This window comes from Melanerpes formicivorus, unplaced genomic scaffold (genome assembly GCF_026170545.1).
Source record: "Melanerpes formicivorus ecotype bairdi unplaced genomic scaffold, bMelFor1.0.p_v2 SCAF_23, whole genome shotgun sequence".
Taxonomy (NCBI): domain Eukaryota; kingdom Metazoa; phylum Chordata; class Aves; order Piciformes; family Picidae; genus Melanerpes; species Melanerpes formicivorus.
Window position 1 is genome coordinate 8,607,952 of NW_027142375.1, and position 27,528 is coordinate 8,635,479.

General features: G+C 40.0%; 1 protein-coding gene across 2 annotated transcripts in view; it reads left to right on the forward strand.

Moving 5' to 3' along the window:
• The window catches only part of MACC1 (MET transcriptional regulator MACC1), a 37,594-nt gene extending 10,631 nt beyond the window's left edge, over window positions 1–26,963 (forward strand). Inside the window, exons 2-5 of one of the 2 annotated variants that reach the window (XM_068152467.1) lie at window positions 8,699–8,813; window positions 11,622–13,660; window positions 15,535–15,723; window positions 21,930–26,963. In XM_068152467.1, the coding sequence (XP_068008568.1) occupies window positions 8,699–8,813; window positions 11,622–13,660; window positions 15,535–15,723; window positions 21,930–22,145 (2,559 nt within the window). In that variant the 3' untranslated portion in view covers window positions 22,146–26,963. The remainder of the gene's footprint in view (window positions 1–8,698; window positions 8,814–11,621; window positions 13,661–15,534; window positions 15,724–21,929) is intronic. The other variant, XM_068152469.1, reaches the window with a different exon arrangement.
• The last annotated feature ends 565 nt before the right edge of the window (window positions 26,964–27,528 follow it).

A 27,528-nucleotide genomic window follows, 5' to 3' on the forward strand; every position in this document is an offset into this window, starting at 1 on the left:
TGCAGTAGTAGTGAAGGACTGCCTGGAGTTGTGGGGGCTTTTTTATGTTTTAAGGGTGGGAGGACAGGGACAGACTGGGAGGAAGCTGGATAAAACATGCTGAATTGCTGCCAATTTATTTTGAAATGTTACTGATATGCAGCCTCCAGTTCTGCCAGAAAGGCATTAACTTCAGCTGTGGTGAAAAATGGTAAAGCTTACTGAAGCAAAATAAATAAAATAAAAAACTGGGCATGCATTTTTTAAGTGGTGGAATTGTCTTCCTGAAGATTTTCTAAAGGGTTATCTGAGAGGCTAGTTTTAGTCCAAATTTCTGAGCAATTTGTAACTGCAGCACTCCAGCCACTCTCTTTGTTTGAGGGCACCAGCCAGATTTGAGGGGTGGGGTTACTAGGAAGAGCAAGCTGGAGTTGCCCTGTTTCTTTTGGGGATGAACAGAGACAAAGGAAGATTAAAGTCATCACAGGAGTGCCTGGATTAACATGGGGGACCTCACTGATTTGTTGTATGAGCAGCTCATTGATCAATTGTAGAGGTCAGCCAACTGGCTGGTGAGAACCCTAAGAGTGATTTCTGCCTTTGAGGCCTCCAGGTAGGCAGAATAAGGAAAACACAGCCTTAAAATGCTTCCAGTGTGTAATGCTATCCATCATAATATAATAGTGTGGTTTCCCTGGATGGGAAAACTGCCTTTCCACTGAGGTATGGCATCCAGGCTAATGGTATGCATCACCAGAGGGAGAACTGTGGCTGGAAAGTCACACTGTGGTACAATGGGGAGAACAAAGGTGGTTAAAGAATATAGGGACAGAAGGAAGAGGAGGCCTGGAACAACAATTTCACACAATTCTTACTTCCACTTGTGAAGGAGAAAATATTTGGACAGTCACTGCTGCATAATAATGGATGAGACTGAATATGTTATTATGCTTATACCAAACAGTAAGGCACAGAAATATAGATGTCCTCTACTCAACAGGTGGGAGTGGACAGCTAAATCAATGAGCTTGTAAGGATTTAGGAACTAAATGTAGTCTTGTAAAAGAATTTGTTTGGAGCTTGATGCATCAAATCTTCTTTAACTATTCCTCTAGAAGAAGATCCCCAGTGATACAGTAGACTGGTGTGGTTTTGGATTTTTTTGGTTGTTTGGTTGTAGGGGGTTTTGTTACATTTTGTTTTGGGTTTTTGTGTTTTTTGTTCTTTTTGCTTGTTTGCTCTTTTGGTGTTTTGTTGTTGGTGTTTTTTAATAATACAATCACTGCTATTTTTGTTACAAGACTACCAGCAATGCTGGAAACAGCTCTTTCTTGTTTTCATATTTGGAACTTCTTACTTATTCCTTTTGAACTATGCAATCTTCTGTCATCAGAGATGGATTATTAAATGGGATCTGATGCTGCATGGAAGGTTATCTTCTTTTGACTTCTTTTTTTTCTTGCTGGATCATTACCATTTCAGAGTCTATCTGACAGTCATATGACTTCAGTCAAAGTATTGTGTTACCTATACTGAATACCTAAGAGTGCAGTTCAGAGATTCAAATGTCCCTCAGTAGAGAAACTATCCATGAATCCCATTTACTAGAAATAAGAGGCATTTTTGCCACGTAATGAGAAGTACCAAGTTTAGGTTTTAGAGAACAAAATATATTTTTATGGATTCCTCTCCCTTCTTCCCTTCAAAACGACAGTGTCAAAAGTAACTTCAAAATATTGGCAGGTGTAGCTTAATGGACATCTCAGCCTATTATTAATGGCACAGACACAAACGTTTTAAATGTGATGATGTTTCACTGCCATCAGAAGAGTCCTGACCAACCTTTGGGGACTTTAATTGTCATAAAAAGCAACACAGAAAAGGTGCCCTTTCTGCAGCATAACTTGGAAAGTGTCCCTGTGATTAAGAATCCCTCTCTGATGCTCTCTTCACTGTGTTCTTAAGGTGCCAAGGACTATTAAACATGTTCCTCAGTCAAAACAGATCAATACACAAAAAAAAAATAGGTATCAGTCTTTCCTTGTAAATATTATCAGAATCTATCAAACATACTATTGCTGCTGTTACATATTCCCTGTGTCGGTTTTGTGGCCAGTCAAGTGGAGCAAAATGTAATTTGTGGCTGCACTGAGGAGTGATTATGCTTACAGTTATTAACTCTATAAACTAACCTCTGATGACAACCAGAGGAGTCCTTGCCAAACTGATTTTTCTTCTACTGCATTTAATGCAATTATTTTCCCAACACAGGTGGCTACCCATTGTTTGGTTGTTTGTTTGTTTTGTAGTGATGAGCTGGTTATGCTGGTCATGTGTAACCCATCTTTTTGTTCTTTCTGCCCTCTCGGTATTGATCTCATTTTATAGTCCCCAGGAGAGACAGAACAAGTGACGGACTTGAATCCTGTCCTGTCCCCTTCTCTTGATCCCCATTCATTCCCTGCACAACTGGAATTTCTTCTTGGCTAATTTATACATTTTGAAAGCTTTCTTGCCACAGTTGAAATGTTGCAAGGCATATTTTTTACTGTGTATTGCCAAGTTAACTTTTGCTTTTGTAGAGTAGTTAATTTTTGGGTATTGTTTGGTTGGTTTTTTTTTTGTCCCTTGCAAGCTACCCAGTGACACTGTAGGCTTTCTGACATGTTTTTCATTTCCCCTGGAACAAAAATCTGTCATGCTTAGGGAAAGAGACCTTTCTAGTCCCCCATCCCATGAAAATCACAGAGCTTTCCAGTGTCTGCCAGTATCTTTCTCTAGGCACTCACCTGTTTTGCTGAAACCAGAACACCAGAGGAGTAAAGGAACATTCTATATGCCTGGATATCAGCTTTGATTTCCTTCAAGTTTCTTGTTATATGTTTTGCCAATGCATCCCCAATCAACATCTCTCCAAAATACTGTCAGTATCCAGGTAGGAAATTTAGTTCCAAAGCTGGATATTTTAGGCTGGGTCCTGGCATAGTGCCAACTACATCACTTTCTTAAATATTGCTTTTAGTGTGGAGCAGCAGAAAAAGTTACAATGAACTAACATTAACAGCAGATTTTGAGCCCCCATACCAGATGGATGTGCATCTGCTGTTGAAGAGAGCATGGCTCTTGTAGGATTTCTGTTATCACATTGCTGGACCTTATGAGAAATTACAATGTTGAAAGTCAAGAGAGATTTTTCCCCAGCCTGTGCCCAACCTTTAAATTTGAAAGCAATTATTTCTGTGAAACACACAGCTTAGAAGTTGCCTGATTGCCAGTTCCTAATGGCAAAGTACTTCACTACTTGACCTGGTCCTAATTGTCTGGAAACAGTAAATTAGTTTTTGTTGGTTGTTATTGGTTTCAGAAGCTTTGGAGAGGTGGTAAGGAAAGGTTCATAGAGGACTTAAGCTAATAAACTTGCAAATTTTCCTCTGTTCAGCAAAAATAAGAAATATTATAATTGGATATTACAAAGTTGAATCATTTAATTCATTAGTGACATCTTTTTCACTTTCCATTTCCTGTTCTTTAAAAAGTTATATGGTAGAAGGCAACATATTTCTTCTTTCCTGAGGCCAAAGAGAAACTGTGGAGTAGTTCAGAGTAGTAGTTGAAACCTAAAAGACAACATTAAAAATTAACCATGTATTCTTGAGGCTCCTGGACAGCAGTATTCCCAAATGTAAAGTTTATGGTTGAAAACAAATACTCTAGCCCTTATGGTTACCACAAGCAATTTTAGAAGTGTAGATGTGTGGAATGGAAGGAAAGCTATTTCCCCTGTAGAAAAAATGTCTATGATACAGTCATTTTTGTTTGCATAATGTTCCTCACTGGGCTGTCAAGCTGTTGGTTTTGGGTCATGCAGAGCCTAGCAGAGGCTGTAAAAACCCACTTGTGAACTTGTGGAAATCTACTGTGAGGATGACCCACTTCAAGTCCCTTTTTGTTGTGCTGAGACAACTAACTCTCCCCTTTAGCGCTAGCTCAGATGAAAGACTACAAGCAGCGATTACGCCAATTGCAAGCAGCACTGAAGATTTATGTTGAGTCTACAGGAAGCTTAAACCCTGGGTTCAGAAAGGAGCATGAATGGCTCTGCAGTTACAAATCTTCAGAACTTTGAAAAAAGCAGGTACCAAATTTGGAAAGTATTTAATAACAGAGTAAACTAATAGATACATCAATTGAAAATGCTCTTCTATCATTACAGGCAAAGTAACAAGTCACAGAGTCATATTAAAGCATTTAGATTGCTGCCACTTGTTAGTAAAGGAGGTGATACAGGGTTGAGACCTCTTGAGGCTGAACATTAAAGCCTTTTTCTGTCTCTGGCCAGAAGAGAGACAGCTGCATTTGCTTGAATGCCTCATGTGCACCAGGCTAAGAGAATAAGTCAAATCTGTTATCACTTCAGCTGAAGGTTTCATACCACACTTCAGCCCTGTAACCAAAGATTGGTAAACTCATTTCCAGCTGCCTCGTGACTAAACTCTGAGATGCATGAAACTGTTCCAGGCCACAAGCGCTGAGGGACTGTTAAAATACGAGCTATCACTCTAACATTTACCTAGAAACCTGCTCATCTGCTGAGAACAGGTTATGTTTTAGATTTGGTGGTGATGTGTGGCACCTTCCAAAACCATCTCTCTTCCGAAACCATCTGTCTTCTGTGTGCTGCTTTCTCTTTAGATCTCTTCCTCTCAGTTTAATAGAATTTAAATTTCTTAGTATACTTGGTATTTGGTCAGATCAGGATCACTCTATTTAACATTCTGGTGAATCTACCTCAATCCCTTTTAAGAAATAAACTTGTAAGTCTGAAAGTCCAGCCTGTATAGCTGGTAAGTACTTTTTCTCTAGAACAGCTAAAAGTGAGCCTGAGGAATGAGGCACATCTCCATCACCTGCTTGTGTTGCTTGGCCTGTCTTTGGAAATGCATAAACTTTATGTTCTGGATACAAAGGCCATGAGTCACTATGAATACTGGTATAGCTGAGTAGCACTATCTAAGGGGCACATGATAAGAGTTTTGTGGGGAGATAATGCCAAAGGAGAGCTCTGCTCTTCACACAACCTGCTTTTGAAGAAGTCTGAACAGGGTCAAGGTTGAATAAAAGGTAAATTACTAGTGCTCTGGGATGTTGATAAACAAAGCAATGTGTCCTCTCATTTTTGAAGGCAAAGGCAGTGGGAAGTGTTTGTTTTGGGGCATTTTTTAATTTCTTCCTTGGCACTATTTTAAGCTCAGCAGGACATGTTTTCTTTGGTAAAGAGGCTGAGATAAAAACAACAAACAAACAAACAAAAGAAGTGTGCTTCAGTTTTAAAAGACCTGGAAGAGATTTCTGGAGGCATCACATAAAGCAAAAATTCCATAAGTGCCATTTACAACAAATTTGTCTTCTGTGAAATGGAACTTTCAAAGTGAGACTTTCTTCTTCCTCTAATGCATTTTTCTTCCACTGGAACAGTGCTGCACTGTGCCTGGCAGCAGTGCTCCAGGTCCCAAGTCCCCTGCTCTTATAGGTCAAGCATCACACTCCAGGTTTGAACAGCAGAGTGCACCTGGCAGACTATTTCTTGCCCCATCCAGAAAAGTGCCACATCTCTCCACAGTCATTCAGGTTCACTTGCTGGTCATGTCCATAGCTGATTCCTTTCCAGCCTCTTCACTTCATTCCCTGCTCACTTCACACTGTGATCTGACATACCATCAGTCAGAGAATTCCCTGCACCATTAAGCATTTGTCAGTTTGCATCTTTCATACTCAGTAGCTACAGCAAACGTAAAGCTTAGCTTCTGATTCTTCCTATACATAATTCCCTCTTTTTGCAGCAGAAAGGTTTCATACTGCTCCCCTTCACCACTGATGAGCATGGCTTTCTCTCCCACATGCGTTATCTCTCTTCTCTTGGATTTGTCCGGGTAAGTTCCTAATTAATAGGGTTGTCCCATCAAAAGTTTCATTTGGGATGACGTTTTATCACAGAATGTACTCATGGCAAAGGGAGAGCATCGAGTTTTCTTCTGTGCCTGGTCACATACAGGCACTGGCTACTTATGCATTCCCAGCACTAAGGCTGGAACACACCCTGGTGTCAGATCATGTAACTGCTCAGGAGGCACATTGCCCAGTACGATACGGTGTTGCGTACAGCTTGTCTCCAACATTTCCCACATCCCTTGACAGGATAACCCAATGTGGTCATCTTTTGCACAGGAATGTTTAGATATCTCTCTCTCAACTTCTTTTTGGCTGGCCTGAAATCATGCCTAAATCACAAGGGCTCCCACACCCTGCTCTCACACTGAGGGCTGCTTTTGGAGGGAAGGGTGGGACATGGCTTTTTTTTTTTCTTTCTTTTTTTTTAAGTGGTTTTCCTTTTCAGTATTTGACTTTTCTGTCATTGTGCCAGGGTGGTGGTGAAGGTTTTAAGGAGTTCCCAGAGGGAACTTTCAGGAAATTACTTATTCTATTTGTAGAATTTCTTAGTGTTTATGGAACTTCTATATGCAATCTTCTTGTCATGTCTCTGCCAAGGTACTCCCACTGTCAATATACTCTCTCCCCCAGAGTTTCCTATTTTAGACCCTGTGCATCTACTTGTCAGGATTTTTTTAGCTATTTACAGAACTGCTTTTGAATTAATATGCCAATTGATCAATAAGTCATCAGAAAGGCTAGACCTGGCAAATAATCTGTAAAAGACATTGAAAAAATAGAGTTCTTTTTGTACCCTTAATGGAATTTTGGACTATGGATACCTTACATTGATGATTAAACCTCCCCTGTCCCTGAAGTTGAAACCTGACAGAAAATTTTTGTATGTTAATATTATGTTCAATGCTTCAAGATACAGTGGGAAAATGAAACTTGTTTCCTTTGTCAGTACACACTATCAAAGATCTCTTACCAGAGATGGAAGGAATGTTGACGTTTCTATGGAGGTGTGGGATGTCAGATCTGGGAGCTGGAGTGTTGGGATTAAGGAAGTTTTCTAGTTTCCAGTTTGATTCCAATGGGGCATTAATAACAGAAGCCACAGAGTATTGGTCTTGGAGAGCAGCTTTCACCACCATCTGAAATCAGAACTTCTAATGCCAATTCCTGAGACTTCTGGTAATGGAGGATCCTGAAAATCTGTACAGACCCATGATAGCACGGCTGGGTGACTGTCAGGCTTATCCTGACCTCAGTCTTACCCTGACCTCAGCCTTACATCCTGCCTGAGTGCAAATCAGCAGCTGAACAGAGTGCCATTAGATGAAGGTAGCTCTTGGGGGAAGACCAAAAAACACCAATTTACATTTGCAGTGGAAAAAGAAAGGTGTCTTAACACATTGCATTGTGCCGTGGAAACAGACAGGGGACTTTGAGTTTCTGTTCAGTAATACTTTGATACTTTGATGCTTCCTTCTCCCCATAACTTGCCTACTGCAACTGTAATTGAAATTTCCTTTTTCTTGTGGCCATTGTGCCTTTTAAAACATATTTTTATTTTCCATTTTAAGCATGATATAATGAAATCTGCTTAGGCTGCAATTGTTGCTGCAGAATAGGAAGCTGTGATAGTTGACACTCATGAACAAAGCTGACTGTTTCATCCTGTGGATGAACCCTAGGAAAATTCTGGCTTTTTTCCCCTTTTCTCTCTCTCTCCCCTCCCCCTTACCCCGCTGTTTTCCTGACATATGTCTTAATGTATCTATTGCTCATCAGTATTTATACCCCACTACATATAAGGTCAGTGAGAGGATTCTGGGAAGGCCACTAAATGATCTCTTGGTTTATAGCTACAGTTTAATGAGCTCTCCTACACACAGAGAGAAAAATCTATATTATTTTATTTCCTCCAGCTTACATTTATGAAACACAGTTGCTCATTCAAAGAGCTGCAACTCCTCTTTCTGGGCAGCTGAGTCATTGAGAGGTTCATCGTCTTGTTGCCTGCCTCTGAGGGATGTCCCTCCTGCCCTGCCCTTATGATAGGTTTGCTATTGATTCTTCCTTTCAACCACAGCATCTGGTTTATAGCTCTCATGTGGCCCAGTCCACATGCAAACTGTCAAAACCAAACAGAACTTTTTGTTGACAGAACAAGGAAGGCTTGAATGTCTTCTCTTGTGCTGTTGCTGCACTGCTGTGGGCCCTAAGGAAAGCTGCTCTAAGTCATTCTTGTACAGACTGAAAGGAAAATCTGACTTGATGCTCTCTCAAGGAAGAGCATAGTAAAAGCATAATAAAACAGAAAGGGTTGGAAATGCCTTATATTAATTGCCAAAGGAAGGAACAGATTTAGCTCTTCCCCTTTAATGACTGTAATAAAACATATGAAAACAGGAATTAGGATGTTTGTTTTTTGAAGAGAAGGTTTTATTCGAGACCTTCTGAATGGACGTTATTGTACAATTGGCTCGGTTCCAATTCCAAGATGTTTAATGATATAAGTTACTGGATTTCACTTTGGACTAGGGTACCATGTTGTACTGCAGCTGCAAATTAGTAAGACCCACTCTGTATGAGTCTTTGGGATTGTGATGCTCTTGGGCAGGCTTCAGAAATTTTCTCATAAACCATAACTTCACTTTCTTTTTTTTTTTCCTTTAATTTGTGTCATATCATAGGAGGAAAGCTCAATAATTCTTCAACAGTTTCCCCCTTCCCAAATTGCACCCTTGCTGATGTTTTACGCATTTAACTGTTTGTTTTCTAGGAGGAAAACACTTCCAGTAGTGGAACAGATTCCCTAACCAGTGGAGAGATTCCACGGAGCAGGTCCGAGGGGACTTTGATTGATGTGGATGACCAGACATCTTCATCCAACTACAGTATGTCTCTTCTGCTAGTTTGTGTTACTCTTTCTCTTCACTCACCTTTATTTTTGCAAACCTCTCAGTAGTGTTAAGAGCTACTCTGTAGAGCCCTGTATGGGTCTTTTAGTTTATGTATTGCTTGTGTTTCACAGTACTTGGGCCACTGTAGATATCCCTGGATTCAGAACACGAGGGATTGTCACAAGGTCCCCTAGGATAAACTTGCTTGGCTTACAAGAGAAGTCCTCTTAGAATCATTGAATGATTTTGGTTGGAAAGACCTTTAAGATCATCGAGTCCAACTGTTAACCCATCATTGTCAAGTCATCACTAAACAATGCCCTTCAGCACTAAACCTCCACAGCTCTTGTCCATTGCCATACTAAATGTTGGTCAGGCAGGTTGGGAGGAAGAGCTGTAACCATTAACTTTGCATAAATAAATGGTATTTTGGATATTTTTACTGGAGAATGAGGCAAGGAGGAGAAAAGGGAGTTCTTAGCCAACAACATTAATTTAGTGTTTAAAGAAAATGGGAAGACAAGGTAATAGAACAGAATAAAATAGAATTAACCAGGTTGGAAAAGACCTTTGAGATCATCGAGTCCATCTTATCATCCAACACTATCTCATCAGCTAAACCATGGCACCAAGTGCCCCATTCAGTCTCTAGGTTCCTAAACACCTCCAGTGATGGTGACTCTAATTTTACAGTTAGCCCAGTTCAAAAACTGGAGTCACAGCAAAGTTCATTTAATCTTGTTGCTATTTTAAACCAAAAGTATAAGAAAACATTTCCCTCCCCAACACAGGGATTCCCCTACCTTTTTGTCCAACAGCAGATGTGAGTGATGGCAAACCTGGCACTTGCTGTGTGAGTTGGGGAGCAGGAATTATTTCCTTGCTAACCCCCTGCACACCAGTAATCGGTGTTGCTATGCTGGCATAAGAAAGCATCCAGCCTAAGGACTCAAACTCTGCCCGAGTTTTCTGTTCATACTTTTCCTGTAGAAAAATGCCCTAATATTTCTTTTGGAATAAGTTTATCTTTTTAAGGGATAATGATGATCTGAGTAGAAGAGCATCACAGCACCAGGAAAGCTTTTGACATGTGGGCAGAAATAAAGAACATTTCAGCTGGTGCTTAAGTATCCCATCCACATCTTGTGGCCCTTCCCAAGGCTGGATGCCCTGACTTTGCCCCAATTGTTCACCTGGAAGGCTCTCTTCAAGTCAGTGCTGGATGCCTGCAGATAGGCAGCTGGGAAGCATGCAAATTCCAGTGTGTTTCATCAACTTAGGATTTTTCTGGAACTATGGAAACTCTTCATGGTTTTGGCTTTTAGTTACAATTCATGACAAATGAAACAAAGAAATCTATTAGCATAGACTTTATTTATTTATCTATCTATTTATTTTGTGGTTGAATGCACTGTCAGTCTTGAAACTGGGCAAGAAATTGCAACATTGGAATGGAATGGAATGGAATGGAATGGAATGGAATGGAATAGAATAGAATAGAATAGAATAGAATAGAATAGAATAGAATAGAATAGAATAGAATAGAATAGAATAGAATAGAATAAGCCAGGTTGGAAAAGACCTTTGAGATCATCAAGTCCAACCTATCATCCAGCACTATCTAATCAACTAAACCATGGCACTCCCAGTGATGGTGACTCCACCACCTCCCTGGGCAGCCCATTCCAATGGCCAATCACTCTTTTTGTGAAGAACTGCTTCCTAACATCCAGCCTAAACCTCCCCTGGTGCAGCTTGAGACTGTGTCCTCTTGTTCTTTCACAGGTTGCCTGGGAGTGGAAGGCACTATGAAAACTGGAATAGTGAAAGATGTAGATATGCTGAAAGAATGGCAATGCTGAATTCCCCCTCTTAAATTAAAATTCTTTACAATGATGCACAAAGTATGGATGGTATAACCCCTGCACATAGAAAAACAACAGCAAATTGAGTAGAAGCCCTTAGAACAATAAATTGCAGATACTCTATTCGGTGCAAGGGGTGTGAGTCTTAATTGACCTATAAAACAGCTTCTGTGATGTTGTTAATGTAAAATATAATCACAGCTTGTCTTCATAACAAAGAGACATTGGTGTTAAGAATTACTATTTTTCTTAGAAGGCATATTTAAATATCACTTACACACTTTTACTTTTCTCATGTGTGATCTCAGGAAAATGAATAGCCACAAAAAACATTTCTCTCCAAACTTCAGATTATACAAAACCTCATAAATTATAGCAGCGATTTTTCTATTATTATGTTTTTGAATGGAAAGCCAGTGTAACAATTTCTTTACACACTGAGATAAATTGTAAGGCTGCTGTTATCAATTACATGCGTGTGCACTAGCGTGAAAAGGAACTGTCTGCAGTGTTTGGAAAATTAAATGGTAGTTGCTCAGTCTTTGCAAAGAGACTGAACACAAAGGAAATAAATCTATGGCATTTTGTGAGATCCCAAATATTACCAGAATCCATGAGGTTAAACCTTGTGCAACTCAATGCCAATTAACAGTCGTAGGAGTTGATGAACTTCAGCACCTTGCAGAAGATGCTTTACATCCTTCAGCGCTAATTTGTTAGCACTCTTTCTGTTAACAGAGTTTCTTGATGCTAGTTAGAAATCAATATTGATATTCTTTTAAAACCTGAAGGAGAAATATGTAAGTGATCTATATGCACTTTAGGAGGACAAAATTAGTCACCGGTTAGCTAAACAGACTGTCAGTTGGAAATGAATGGAATGTCTGAAGTCTCTGTGCTCCAGGAAATGCTTTTGTTTTTTTTTTGTTTTAAACAGATATCAATGAAAATAAATTGGATTTGGATATTGACTGGTCTGATGTATTCAAACACGCCCAGGCTGTTTCTAAGACTAATCCTTTCTGGAACGAACTGTCAGCATCCAACCCTTTTGTACATGACATAGCTGCTTCAAATAGAAATGAGAATAACAAATACCTTTCAGTCTTAAAAGAAAAACCGTATTTGTTCTCTGAAGTTTCGAGCAACAGGGATTCTTTGGCTTCCTCAGGTGATGAGCTAGATATTGATTGTCTTCTAAGAAGGACTTCAGCAAGAAGATCTGGACGATCCAAGAGCGTCTCTGACTTCCTGGATATTGTTGATAACCAAAAATTTAATCTTCACAAGATAGCACCTCAAAAAACTATAGCTTCAGACATGGCATGGCTTCAAAATGACCGCAAGGCCTACAAAAGGGCTTGGTTGAGTCACCGACAACTCACGCGGTCTTGCCTAGATTTAGAAGCCATGAGCCATAGTCCGGGGTGGGCACAAACACAAGCTACAGACATTCATGTGGTTTGCAAACTGAATCATGAAGGGGGTTCAGTACAGCTACCCGATTCGGATATCAATGTTCATGTCCCTGTTGGTCATGTATCACCAGGGGAATTCCAAGAAGTTGGTTTGAAGGCCATCCTTAACCCTCCGTCACTGTTTAACAATGAGCTGTCTAGCACCATAAGTCCTCTGATAGAACTTACGCTGAGCAACCTCAACACAAAGGAAGCCATTTTCCTAGAGGTGAAAGTTGCTGCTAAAGTGAAGAATGATCCACTTAGCCAAGTTATGAGTGATATTGTGTGTTATATGAGTCTCAACAAAGAAGGACCTTTTAAGAAACTAGAGAATTGCTATACTTATCAGGACACCATACAAGTGAAGCTAAGCAAACTCAGTCATGTGATGTATGCAGTGATTGTTGTACAAGCAAACAAAATCCAGCCTCCAGCAACTAACGTCTGGGACTATGTTCACAGAACGGTTTCAGTTGGAATTTATGGTCCCAAATACATTCATCCATCTTTTACAGCAGTTTTTGCAGTCTTTGGTCATAACTACATTCCAGGAAAACTCACAGTTTGTGATATAAAAAAAGGAGGGAAAAATATGCCTCCTGTTGTGTTTCAGCTGTGGGGAAAACATACATTTCTGCTTGAACAGCCACAAGATCTAAACATTTCTTTGGTATCCTGCGATCCAGATTTTGAAGTGAAGATGGAAGATCAAAGCAAGAATATTAAAGGGGAGGAGCTGAAAACTGGTGAAATGGTCCGCCAACAATTCCTGTTTTCCATGCTTGGATGTAGGGAGATGCATTTCTTTGTTTTCCTTGTTCAGATTAAAATCTTAAAAAGTAAGCAAGTCACACAGTTCCATGTTACAACTCCTGATCCAGCTCCAAAGTTAAGTGGAATTATCAACAGGCCGAAGCGCCTACAGAACCGCAAAGAAATCAAGTCTGCGCCTTTGCTTTTAATACCGACAGTTAAATACCCCAAGTTTCAAGACAAAACTTTAAGTGTTAATACATATGGAGTGGCTTTGAAAACTGTATTACGTCAAAATAAGATTGACTATTTGCTAGAATATTTTAAAGGGGACACAATAGCACTTCTTGGTGAAGATAAAGTAAGAGCCATTGGACAAACTAAAGTAAAAGAGTGGTACGTGGGAGTTCTCAGAAGAAAAGTTGGTCTGGTGCATTGCAAAAATATTAAAGTGATTTCCAAAGAACAGGCTATGGACACTGCTGACAGCGTGCTAACAACCAAGAATCTTGTTGAACAAATTGCACTGCCATTCAAAAAACTGACTTACATCTACTCGGTCGTTCTGTCGACAGTATCGGAGAGTGTCTATGACTGGAGAGCTTTGGCTGAGGCGCTAGGATATTCACATATGTCTTTGGATGACTTTGATGAGGCACATGCTGATAAGGAATCAGAGAGAATTGCACATCTTGTGAAAAAGATGAAGGAAGACTGCCATGCTAACAAAAAGAAAAGGCTATTTCTTTATGATCTCGTTGTTGTAAGTATTGTATAAACTCACTTGGTCACTGTGAAGCATTGCTGAGAAATGACTTAGTACTAACTTGTGTGAACAACGAAACGTGGTCCTGCACCCTTGTAGGAAACTACAAACCTGAGCATATTACTAGAAGCTGTAGATACCTATAGTTGTAAAATATATCCAGACTCTCATAAAGAGTAATAATACTCTGATGAAAGGTTTCTAAGTAATGCTCTGTAAATGTTCCAGGAGCCTTCCTCACTTGATAGATTGACTGAGCTGAGGTTTTTTATTATTGATCATCTTCAAAACAGTCTTTTGTCATGACATCGTCATGGTAAGTTGCTTCCCTGAGCAATTTACATTCCTATTGTCAAGTATTTAGTAACCTTATAGCATGGACACTCCATTATTTACACAGATATGTGTACCCTAAGGCACATGTGTAAGTTAGTTACAAATGCTTAAAGCAAAAAAGTCCTGACCCACATGGTGAAGACAGGATTTTTTATCCACCCACAACAACTTCATAGTCAATGTGGTAGCAGCCTAAGGACAATATCATAAGTATTTTGGTAAATATTTTCATGGGTCTTATTTGTAAGCTTCTGGACAGTTCCTGTGTGATTCAGTGCTGTTACATGTGAGTAAAAAGTGGTTTTATTCAAAATGTTTCCACATAGTACTTCACATTGTTAACCACTTTCCTTATGGGTATGTCCACAAATTAATTTGGAATTAATGATTACTCAATATTGTCTTTGGCTCTGACTGAAAATTCTACCAGCCTCTTTTGGGACAGAAAAGAATTAGATTTCTGATGTGAAAATAAAGTTTTATAGAGATGGTTGTTTAAAATTCCACACTGTAGCCCTTCATCTAAAGCATTTTGACCATCTTGACCTGTAAACCTTAACAGAGTTTACTTCTCATAACTAGTTCATCCACTTTGCAGTGCTGACAGCAGTTTTAGCAGGATCCAGGAACTTTTGGTACCAGTGGCCTCTTAAAACTTAAGATTTCATTAAACTGTGGGGAATAAAACTGAGTGGGAATGAAATGCAATTTAGCCTGACATGTCTCTGTAGAAAAAGAGGAAGGGGGAGTTAAAGGTTAAACCAAGTTCCTTATATAACAGGTAAAAGGCGGGGCATAATTATGTTAACAAAACATCCTACTTTGTTAAGATGTATATGACTTTGAGCTATGCTCTTTGTAAAGCCAGACTTAGAGCTAGATACTCTAGGTACTTTGGGGTTGAATTTACTTGCTATTTCTTTTAGTTAATCTCCTGGTTTTATGTTTAATAGGCTTTTTGATTATCAGAGCAAATCTGAACAATTTTATCTCCTCAAAGTATAGTGGGATTTGGTATTGTACACTGTAGTCTGCTTCTCACTGCATTTCTGTTTGCTGATCAACAGATTATCAGTTCTGTGGGAGGAGTAAAGCAAAAGGTGCCTCCAACATAACCAGGGATTTTCCAGGAAGGTAGTAGATGAAGGACAACTTAATACAAGCAGTAGTCTAACTTAATTTTTACATTTCATGTCATGCTTTTAAGAAGATAAATTTGATGTCCCAAATATTTTTGTTGGAGAAGTTTATCTTTCCTTTAGGATCTGTTAGCTTGGCAGGATCCATTTGACACCAGAATGCTTAAGCAGCTGACTGCCAGCTTGACTTTTTTTTTTTCTTAGGCTTGTGGGCTATGAAACTGTTGGCAGCACCTATTTGTAGGAAAAGAAGTGGCATCTTTGTAAGAACACAAAATAGACAAAAAGCCTTCCTGTCTTGGAAATGCAGGCTAGTGATATAATTGATGATGTTCTCTTTGTAATTACTGGTGAAAAAAACAACAACCAAGCAACTAATGAAAATTATTATCACAGGCACTTTTGAAAATAGATTGCCAGGGATTAGTGGCACGTCTTACCCAGGACACCATCGTTTTGACCTCAGCTGTCAAGCTTGGAAAATACTGGCGGGAGCTTGCAGAGAAGCTAGCCCGACTCACAAAGCAGCAAATTGAGGCATACGAGGTACCTCACCAAGGGAAAAATGGAACAGTAGCTCTAGAGGTAAGGCTCTGGTGTGACTGCGTGTGCACACTTGACCTCTGCATAAACACAACCAGGCACCAACCTTCTTCCTTGCTTCTTTCCTCTTGCAGTTCAGCTTCCTTATTTAAATTCCAAGCCCTTCAATGTGAGGAATTCTCACCAACTTTTACTTGCAATTTTCTAGATATTTCTTTGAGGGCAATTGTTTAGTCTTATTGTACCAATTTTATTTGCTGTGGAGGTTCTGGTATGTATCTTGAGCTTCAGCTCTTCAGTCCTACCCAAGGGCCATTTTCAGTCCCTTCTTTCTGTCTTTTCTACTTGTTGCTCTTATACCTCTGCTGTCATTTCAGACATGCTGAGGAAGACTATCCAGTCCTTGCAGGAGCTATTTCAAATCACTCCCACCACTCTTTGGGATGGGGCATGCAGGCACTTTTTTATCTAGTGCAGAGTATGCTTATCCAAGCCTGGTGCCATGAGATTCTGAAGGAGAATGCTATGGAGACAGCACAAGACAGTGGACCTTTGTCCACACTTCTGAGCATAGGGCTATCCTGTGCTCTTGGCACATCTGTGCCTGGGCAGCCAAGTTGTTTCCTGCATTTCTCCATTTTAACACCAAAGTGTACAGTAGATCCACTGTTTCCTACAGCTACACACCAATAGCTTCTAGTCCCTACTCCGGGTTTTACTCTGAATGATGCTAAAGCTGAACTTTCTGCCCTGAACACTTACATTCAGGCTTGATTCTCCCTCTGCCTGTACTGTCCTCCCTTCATTATTTCAGGCAGTGCTCATGATCCAACCTGAATTCCTTCTCTCTCACCTCTCTGTACTGAAGCAATTGCTGTTTCCCATTTACAAGTTCACAACCACTGAAGATAATTAATTATTTTTTTTAATTCCTTTTTCTTTGCCTGTAGCTGATTCTCTTTGTTCCTTGCCAAGCATGCTCCTTTCCACAGTCTGAATCCAGATTTATCTGCCTGGTGATAGCTGTCAATATAGTTCTGCTCTAATAATGAACCACCATCTCTTATTCTCTTTGAATGCTTCACCCTCCCACTCTAATCAATATTTGACAAAAATTCCACACATTTACCTACAAGATTCTGTACTTTTCTGCAAAATTATCTCTGTCAAAATCTGTCTCTCTTCCTCTGGTCTTACTGGTCTCTTTGAACTATTTTGTGCATTTTTATTTTCTTAGTTGTTCTGGGTACATAACTAGTGCTTGGATACACCTTCCTCCTTAAATTCTTTTCTCATAAAACACTTAGTTCTACCAATCTCCAGCCTAATACTCATTTGTAGTGAATAAACCCCACCCTGTTATTAGAATAGAATAGAATAAACCAGGTTGGAAGAGACCTTCAAGATCATCGCATCCAAACTATCAACCAATCCAACCTACCTAAACAACTAAACCACGGCACCAAGCACCCCATCAAGTCTCCTCCTGAACACCTCCAATGATGGGGACTCCACACCCTCCCCAGGCAGCCCATTCCAATGGGCAATCACTCTCTCTGTGTAGGACTTCTTCCTAACATCCAACCTAAACCTCCCCTGGCACAGCCTGAGACTGTGTCCTCTTGTTCTGGTACTGGCTGCCTGGGAGAAGAGACCAAAATCCTCCTGTCTACAACCTCCCTTCAGGTAGTTGTAGAGAGCAATAAGGTCACCCCTGAGTCTCCTCCTCTCCAGGCTAAGCAACCCTAGCTCCCTCAGTCTCTCCTCATAGGGCTTGTGTTAAAACTCAGGCACACAGCTGAAATGAGTCTTGTCCAGGATGTTGCAGGGATTTAATGTTTTACCTGAAAATCCTCTTTGATATAATTCAGGAATGTCAAATGCAATTCAGTTCACCTATTGCATTAGAGTACGTGCACTAGCTTATTCTAAAATTCTAAAAGCAAACAGAGAATGTGAGTGCTTGTCTTTGCCATTATGGCTTTGTGTTGTGTTGTGTTTGGTTGCTTGTTTGTTTTCTGGGCTTGGGTTTGGTTTGTTTTTACCGTTATGCAGTGCCTTTTGTTTTTAGGACTGCCATCTCGTGTGAACACTCTGCATCCTTGCTGTCTTGTGAATTTAACCTTAAACTTCAGAACTTTCCACTGAATTTCAGTGCTTTCTTCTGACCTCTGAACTTCTCAGTGCTCTGTTGAATTGAACATCTACGTACAGAGAGCAATAGCCTGTTTGTCAAGTTTTGTGTATTTTGTTCAGCAAAACGAATGTAGCTAGTGCAGTGTAACTTCAATGTCTACAAATATCTGTAGGGTGGGTGTCAAGATGAATGTGCCCATCTCCTTTCAGTGGTGCCCAGTGATAGGACAAGGAAGAACATGCACAAGCTAGAATGCAGGATGCTCCACCTCAACACAATGTGGCACTTCTTTACAGAGAGGGCAATGGAATGCTGGAACAGGTTGTGGAGTCTACTTCTCTGGAGACTTTCAAAACATACCTGGGTGCATTCCAGTGTGGCTGGTCCTAGGTGATCCTGTTTTGGCAGGGGGGATTGGACTGAGTAATCTCTGGAGGTCACTTCCTAGCCCTAACATTCTGTGATTCATACCCGTGTCAAGGTGCCCCCAGCATTCTACAAGGTTAGCAATAGTCTATCTCATTTCAAAGTCTTTGCTGATCATCACATTTAATTAGTAGGTATAAAAGAACCCAAATTCAAACCATCTTATCCCAGCCTGGAGTTTTCTAATGGTAAAGCTTGCTCATTTGATAGCATTTGCCGACATGAAGGTGCTCAAGAGGGGATTGGGCGTGGCACTTGGTGCCATGGTCTAGTCATGAGGTCTGTGGTGACAGGTTGGACTCGATGATCTTTGAGGTCTCTTCCAACCTTGGTGATACTTGGTGATACTGTGAAAACATCAAACCAAGTAAGGATGGAAGAGTAAAAATTTTTGACTAATTGTTGAGGGTTATCTGAAAACATGAAATGAATTGTTACCCATCAAGGACTATTCTACCATGGAGAGGAATGACTGGTTAAAAAATATTTCTTCTTCTAAAGTTTAATATTTTTCTTAGTGGCAGAAATCTCCTCCCAGATGATCACAGAAGCAACCTGAGGTACATACAGTTGGTGCCTAGATTTTGAAGTGCTTTCCATCAGTAAATTCCAAATCACTTTGCAGAGGATGTAGGTATCATTAACTACTCAGCAGAGGCACTGGGAGCAGAGGGAAAACTCATGCACACAGCTGAAATGAGACTTGTCCAGGATGTTGCAGGGTTTTAATGTTTTACCTGAAAATCCTCTTTAATATAATTCAGGAATGTCAAATGCAATTCAGTTCACCTATTGCATTAGAGTATGTGGATATGGAGAAGGACCTGCCTTAGAACCTTGGTTTGCAGTATTAGTTTGGTGTGTGAGAGTGCAGATTATTGCTGAGTTAATCATTCACCACTGATGACAAGTTTATAAAACTTTTGATCCTTTGTTTTCTTTCTTTCTTCTGTCTCAAGGGGGAAAAAATGAGTTGTGACAGTAGAGGAAAACAAATTTGGTGTTTTAGGCATATTTCAGCCAATTCTCTGATTGCTCAGTGTCAGATTGACCTTCAGCATAAGTTGAAAGTGCAGCACCTTTTCATCCTTGCTGTCTCTTCATGTTCTGGTGAAGATGGAAGGCTGTACCCCAGGATATTCTTAAAATATCCTGTTGTGACAGAATCTTAGGAAAGGAAGCAGGAGATGGAGAAAAGGTGCAGCCAGTGGCAGAATATCAGGAAACCTCAGCTTTTCTTGTTGGTTATCATGCTGAAACCAGGAATAGGGAAACTCTGGTTTCAGCATGAATACAAGAGTAATGAACTGCTTTAGTTCAATAAAATATGTTGCAATACATAGCTTTTAGAGTAGAAGATTAAAAGTTTAAAGGGTAGGCAACATAGCCTATCTGATAAAAGAAAGTAATTAATCATTCACATTCTTCCTAATTGCCACCAATATTTTTTTTTAGTGGGTTGTTTGGTTTTTTCCCTCCTTTTGTAACTTTTTGGTTATGACTTAGGTAAACTTGTTTAGAGCAAAAAAGTAGGCACCATTTATTCTGGGTGAATGATGATACCATTCCCTCTTGTAGATGTAAAATGAGAAACTTCATTGAAAGCATAGGCATTTTTTATTATTTTTTTTAGTAGCTTAAACTAAAGGTAGAAGTCAGATGAATTAGATTGTGAGACATTACTGCAAGTATGAGTTTGGTAGGGTTTTCCATTTGGAGATGGTTAAGAAAGCCAGCAGAAGCTGAGGGAGATGTTTACAGAAACTACAATAGAATCAATCTTGCAGCAAGTTGAGAGTTCTTAGCCCAAATGTGGTAAAAAAATCTCAGAACTATGAAGAAACTGCTACTCACTTCTTTAAGGGATCACATAAATAAAGCTTAAATCAAGGAAGTAGAGCTTCTGTTGGCTACTTTTTGTAAATTAAAAGGATTATATTGAGAAGATAACCAATTTCCTCCTGAACTGCCTTTCAGAATCATGAAAACTGCTTTTCCATTGAAAGAGAAAAAGATGTCAAAAAAATCTAGACTTCCTGATCACTCCTGTGTGTGTATCTATGTGTGTATCTATATATTCACATATCAGTCTATATATCCTTTTATTACTATCCACACGTGTGTTTCTGTTAGCACAGGAACTGCCAGGACCTTTGGGTTTCTTTGTGTAATATCCCCGAAATTATTAAGTCAATTGCTGTTTGCAAAACTTTCACTGCCAGTGAGGAGTGGGAAACTAGAACCCATGGGTAGCCCAAGCTAAATTTGGTGAAGCAGCAGCTGGGAAAACAATGTTTGTGTTTGTAAGCTGAGCAAATTTACTCTGAACATCAGCACTTTGAAAGATATTAATCCAGCTTGGTTTGTGAGTCATGCTGTCATAGCTTAATGTCAGTGACAAATTACACCTGCTATGGATCTGCTCCATATAGGCTTGACATAAAGTAAACATATTGTAATTTGATATAAGGAATACTAGCAACTTATATTTTATTTTTGCTTGTTTCCTGCAGGGCACTTTTTAATTTGCAAGTCCCCAGTTTAAAAATGGTCATTAGAAAAACTTCTGATCCTCCTGATTTTGAATTTTTTTCTTTCTTTTGTTTTATTCTGGTTGGTTTGTTGGGGATTTTTTGGTTTGTTTGGGGTTTTTGGTTTGTCTGTTTAGTTGGTTTTTGGTTTTTTGTTATTTTTAATAAGAATTTTATACATCTTTCTCCTGCTACATTTTTTGGAAAGATGAGAAGCATGCTTAAAATGTCCAGGCAAAGTAGAGGGACAAGAGGGTGCTGATGAATGAAATAAAGGCAGGCATTAAAAGCACAGCCAAACTCCAAAGAGGCAAACTCCTGCTGGATGGATTAATTGCAAATACTACAAAGAGGAAAGGTGTTTTACTTCCACCCCTGCTGTTTGAATTATACTTTCACACAGGGATATATTTCGACTTGGTAATAATCCTTTGAATAAAGAATTTATCTTTCCATTACTTACCTCTCTCAGAATTGGAGAGTTTCACAGAAATGAAGTAAACAATTTCAGATCTTTCATAGCAACATGCCTTTTATGATAAAGCATTCCAGCATGGCTAAGAGTCAAACATTTTTTTCATAGAATCATAGAATTTTTAGGGTTGGGAGGGACCTCAAGGATCATCTAGTTCCAAACCCTCTGCCATGGGCAGGGACACCTCACACTAGATCAGGTTGCCCAGAGCCACATCCAGCCTGGTCTTAGAAATCTCCAGGAATGAGGCTTCCACCACCTCCCTGGGCAACCTGTTCCAGTGTCTCACCAATCTCATGATGAAGAGCTTCTTCCTAACATCCAATCTGAATCTACCCATTTCCATTCTTTTTTCATTCCCCCACATCCTATCACTACCTGACACCCTAAAAAGTCTCTCCCCAGCTTTCTTGTAGGCCCCCTTCAGATACTGGAAGGCCACAATAAGGTCTCCTCGGAGCCTTCTCTTCTCCAGACTGAACAGCCCCAGCTACCTCAGTCTGTCCTCATAGTAGAGCCGCTCCAGCCCTCTAACCATCCTCACAGCCCTTCTCTGGACATGTTCCAGCACATCCAGATCCTTCCTTTGATTTTCTACCATTTCAAGGACTTAGCTTTTTTTCCTTGCCCAATAATTAAATTTCTGAAAACTTCTTTATTTCCTTTTTTTTTTTTTCAGATGATGTGGAAACCTGCATATGACTTCCTTTACACCTGGGCTGCTCATTATGGAGATAGCTATAGGGACGTCTTACAGGACCTGCAATCAAGCTTGGATAAAATGAAAAACCCAGTAACAAAACAGTGGCGCGAGTTAACCGGAACACTAATTCTTGTGAACTGCATGGAGGTGTTAAGGGCAAATGCCTTCTCCAAAATGGAGGAAGAAGAATAGGCTACCAAGAAAAGATTTTGGAAAACTGTATTGCTGATATCTGTGTTTCTGTGATGCTGGGAGAGCAGAAGAGAATGCAGTTCGTTTTACCCGAGTTGATGTTGGATCTAGCTCCATGGCTCTCGGCTACAGATTGCTGGAGCTTGCTAAAGGCTACTGAGAAACTGGCAAAAGAATCTGTGGTTAAATTCATGAGGTCAACAACAATGACTTGAATTCTATAAGGTAGTTTTTAAAAGGAGCTGGTTCTAATTGCACTGCCTTCCAGTTCTAAAAAGCAGGGCTGTGCAGAGATGCGTTCAACCTGTGGGCCGAGGTTTATATTGTTTCAATGAGGTATTAAGAGCTAAATATTTAACAGATTATTTTAATTGGTGCTCAAGCACCCCAACTCTTAAGTTATTGATAAAAGCTTTAGGATTTGCCCTCCACTGGGACAAAGGTAATCATATTTTCTCACAAAACAGGAATTCAACAGTTTTTTTATACCTGGAAAAATAAGTGTGTGATGCTTCATCCTCCAGAACAACTTCTGGTGTCTTGTGGTTTGGGGGGTGAGGGTGTATTTGTTGGTTTGTTTTGCTTGCTTGTTTGCTTTTTTTAACTCCAGCAAATTTGTCTAAAATCTGCTGAGTGGAAATTTAGGAAGTCTTCTTGGTGTACACTGTTCATCCCTCTGATAATCTTCTTATTCCTACCCTCTTATTAAACAGGTCAACAAGAAAGAATGGCTTTTTAGGTACAAGTTTTGTAGACAGTTCATACCTGTTTCCCTTGATCATTTTCTTCTACCTTATTTTTTTCTTATGAATAATATTAGTGACAGCTATTATTTTCCAAAAAAGCTAACAAGGAGGTGCTGTTTCGCTTCATTTATTTATGGAGCAATTAATTATCATTAGTCATATGTTCTAAAAGAACCCTGCTTAGATGCTATCAGTACAAATCTGTTGCTGAATGGTTTATAAATACTTAAAATATTGGCTGAACAATAGCTACAGACTACCCAAAGTTTATTTGTTTATTTATTTATTTTTTTAACATAAGGTGTTAAATGTATTTTTAGTTAAGTGGCAGATCTAAAAGGTTAAACACACTTTGAGCACCTTTGATCAACGTTCATGCGGAACATCAGGAAATACTCATGACAAGCAGTTGAAAGGAAAATTAGCATTCTGCCATCACCTGAAGTTGACAAGGCGAATTCTATTAGGAGTACCACAAAGCAGCAGCGTTTCAGTCCAGAACTTGCATTTCCACTGTTATCTTAATTGATGTCTACCAATGTTTTGTGATTCTAAAACAAAACAGTACATTTATCACTTCACAGAATCACAAAATGTTAGAGGCTAGAAGGGACCTCGAAAGATCATCCAGTCCAATGCCCAGATCACACAGGGTCACATACAGCTGGGTTTTGAATATCTCCAGAGAGGGAGACTCCACAACCCCCCTGGGCAGCCTGTTCCAGTGTTCTGTCACCCTCACAGGGAAAAGTTTTCCTCATATTTCCATGGAACTTCCTATGCCTCAACTTCCACCCATTGCCCTGTGTTCTGTCACTGGGCATCACCGAGCAGAGCCTGGCTCCATCCTCTCAGCACTCACTCTTCACATATTTATAAACATTTATGAGCTCACCCCTTAGTCTCCTTTCCTCCAAGCTAAAGAGTCCCAGCTCCCTCAGTCTCTCCTCATAAGGGAGGTATTCCACTCCCCTAATTATTTCTGTGGCTCTGGACTCTTTCAAGCAGTTCTTCTTCCTCTCCCATTTTGTCCAAACTGTTTTCTTCTCTACTTTCTTTAAGCTTTCCCAAGGCATGCTTAGCTCAGGAAGAAGGCTGAGGAAGGAGCACTTTTCCTCCAGTAACAGGAAAGCTCACTTATCAAAAGACCCTTTATCATCAGGGCATGGCTGAGCTAGCACGTGTGCAAGTTCAGTGGACTTGCTCCTGATTTACAATAGAATGGGAAAATCAGCCCACAGAACAGTAATTGGTTTTGCTGATCAAGGAAAGGTGGAGAAACAGGAGCCAGATTATTTGAGTTCCTTGTTGTTTCAGGTGCTAGCACCTATTTTATATCTTACTCTGTGAAGTTTTAAAAGGAGCTACTGAGAAAACATAAAATATCATTCCCTTTTTATCTGTACTTCAGTGCAGAGTTCCTTTGTACTTCAGTCCACAGTTCCCTTCTTCTTGCAGGTTGTGAAGCCTCCAAAAAGGGAGAAAGTATTTGTTCTTTTTCTCTTTATTGTTGCTGGGTAAGGAAACAGTTCCTTCTGAAAGAGAGGTCTTTGAAGGTAGAATGATACTTTCAAATAAATACTAAAATGAGACGTTAAATTGTTTTAAAATAATACGACGTATCCCTACATACTCCCAAGGAATTCTTCTGTAGGCTTCCCAGACTGCTGTTGCTTTCACCTCAAACCCTGCTCACAGCAGATTGAAACCTGAACAGGATTCTGCAGTGGTGCAACAGATTGCACAACATCTCCCTGCCTGAAACTGCAGAGATTTTTTTTTTTTCCCTTTTTCTGTCTCCATAAGAGCTGAAATAACAAAGGAGAGCACAGAGCAAATCTTTCAGTTTCATCATGTTCTGTCACCAGCTGATCTTTGTGCATCCCAGGAAGCTATGCTTCCTTACTTAAAGACCTGTTAAGTCACATTTTAGTGTTTACTACATGCCTTATTGAAATTGAAAGTCATTTCTTATTTCAGTCCTGTATTTTCCTGTTATTACTACTAGTCAAAACAAAGGAGGGAATGTATCAAAAGTACCCACTTCAAGTTTTGTGATTCTATCAAATATGAAGGACAAGCTGCCCAAAGCCTTCAAGGCTGAAGGACAATCTATCCTGAGAAGGTGGTCAGTGATCACAAATTTGGGAAGAGAAGTGCTCAAGGAGCAGAAGCTGCTGCCTCTTATTCTCATAGCCAAGCCCCTTCATTGCTGTGAAACTACAGCCAAGTTGTTTCTGACTTGAAAAAGAGTTGAATTTGGCCCAGTAGATTGAGCAAATATTGACTTAGTGAGTCAGTGTTCTCCTTAGCTTGTAGAATTATGCAACTGCTCCTCTAAGTATATTTCTTTAAAAGGGAATTTATGCCTTGTCTGTATTTGTGCTGTGCTCTGGGGTCTTAGACTGTGGACTTTGGTGGCTAATAGCACACTCTGCTTTAAGCTTCTGCTCATGAATGAAATGTGCACTTGTGCAATATTCTCTTTGCTTTAGCAGCCCACAGTGGAGATATTGAAAAGAAGTATTAATCTCCCCATATTTTATTTAGTGCTCTAGTATTCAAAACCACAAAGTGCCAGCCGAGAGTGGAAGCAGCTGCACTCAGCAGCAACACACAGCTAGGAGCACATGGCTTTGGTAAACACTCTGTTCTTGACCTTTCTCCTTTCCTCCCACCCTGTCAAGTGAGAACAGCTTTCCCATGAGCCTGTACACATACCTTCTTGGGTTTCTGTGAAGCAGGATGAGATTAACAGCTCTTGGGAGGAGACAAGGAAAAATACCAGCCCCTGGTCCTCACCTTAAATGACCCTCAGTTCCCAGGTTTCCCAATTTCTTTCTGTAGCCTGGGGAAAAGAGCTGTGTCAGCCAGTTCCATTTCCTTTGGTATGTGTAAGCAGAAGAAAAGCCCCTTTCACCATCCTTCTAACCTCTGAATAGGTACATTTCTTAAGAAAACAAGCAAATGAGAAACTCAAGTGCACTGATTGCTCTATGATTCTACCTACCTAGGAAAGCTGCAAAAGTTGTTCCCTTCAGTGTGGCCGCACCTGAATCAGGCAGACACCTTCCACAGTGGGCAGGGGCGAGGACAATCTAGATGTCAGTCATGCTAGAAATGCTGGGGGTTTCTAAATGAAGTTGGAAGCCGTTCCTGTTGTTACAGTGCAGAGGCATATGAGCTCCATGCCCTTTAATGGCACAGAGTGATGACATGTTTCTGAATTGTATATATGGCACAAGTAAACAAGAAGAAGTAAGCAAGTGTTGCTGTTTGGGGTGGTTTTGTGGTGGTGTTGGGGTTTGTTGTTTTGTGGTGTTGTTTTTTTTTTAAATCACTGATTTTCACAATCTCTTCCTGTAACCCTAAACCTTGTGAAAAGCAAATGCTAAGCAGCTCCAAAGGAGCAACTCTATTTTGTTGTCTTGTTGACTTGCTCTTAAAGTACTTCTGGACTGAGTAACCGTTCCAGCTGGCCATGACCTACTAAATAATAAAGGTTATTGTTTAGAACTGCAGATGGCAATACCATGGTCCTAGCTGAACCCTGTAATGCTGCTTTTTCATCAGCTAATGGCTTGTTCAGCTGTGGAGAGTTGAACCAAATACAAATACACAAATATAAACATTTGCTCTTTTGCTCTGTTTGTGTCATAACTCTGAAAATTGACCATTAATAAAAACAATGCAATGGACAGTAAGGGGTAGGATTCTTTCCCCACCCTGGGGAAAAGAATGTAGCAAACAGTGTTCTGCACATTATCACGAGACCCCAGCCAGCCTATTAAATTCCCTGTGGAGATCCTAAAACAGTTACAGAAAATGCTACTCCAGTGTGGGTGATAAGCACTGGTTTTGCTATTCTTGACAGTTCTACTGCTAGTAAATATCTGCAAATATAATAGGATGTAGTTATTCAAATACCCTGTGATTATTCATAGTACAGGAAGTGCCCTTTTTTATTTGTTGCCAATGTGTGTGTGTGTATATTTATACATAATCTATTTTTTTTAACTGACAGTATATATTTTTTAAGCAAAATAAAGGAAAATAATATTGCCCACTGGAATCTTGCCTGGCTCTTATTTTACTGTTGTAAGACAAAGAGAAAAGGAAGGCGGCCCTGTTAAGAAGATGAATTTACCCCGCTTTTAGCATGTTCAGAAGCAAAAGTACTCTGCTTGTGTTGCTTCTGGAAATGGAACAAACTCACTCTTGAGAAGATTGCTGTCTGTGGAGCCTGCTTAGGCCTCACAAGAATATGCTTTCAAATTATTCTCTTTGTTGAAGAATCACAAAAGTAAGTTTGAAAAGAAAAATCTTTGTTTGAAAAGGTCAGTCCACTGCACTGGTTAGGCCACACCTCGAGTACTGTGTCCAGTTCTGGGCCCCTCAGTTTAGGAAGGATGTTGACTTGTTGGAACGAGTCCAGAGAAGGGCAACGAAGTTAGTGAGGGGCTTGGAACACAAGCCCTATGAGGAGAGACTGAGGGAGCTGGGGCTGCTTAGCCTGGAGAGGAGGAGACTCAGGGGTGACCTTATTGCTCTCTACAACTACCTGAAGGGGGGTTGTAAACAGGCAGAGGTTGGTCTCTTCTCCCAGGCAGCCAGCACCAGAACAAGAGGACACAGTC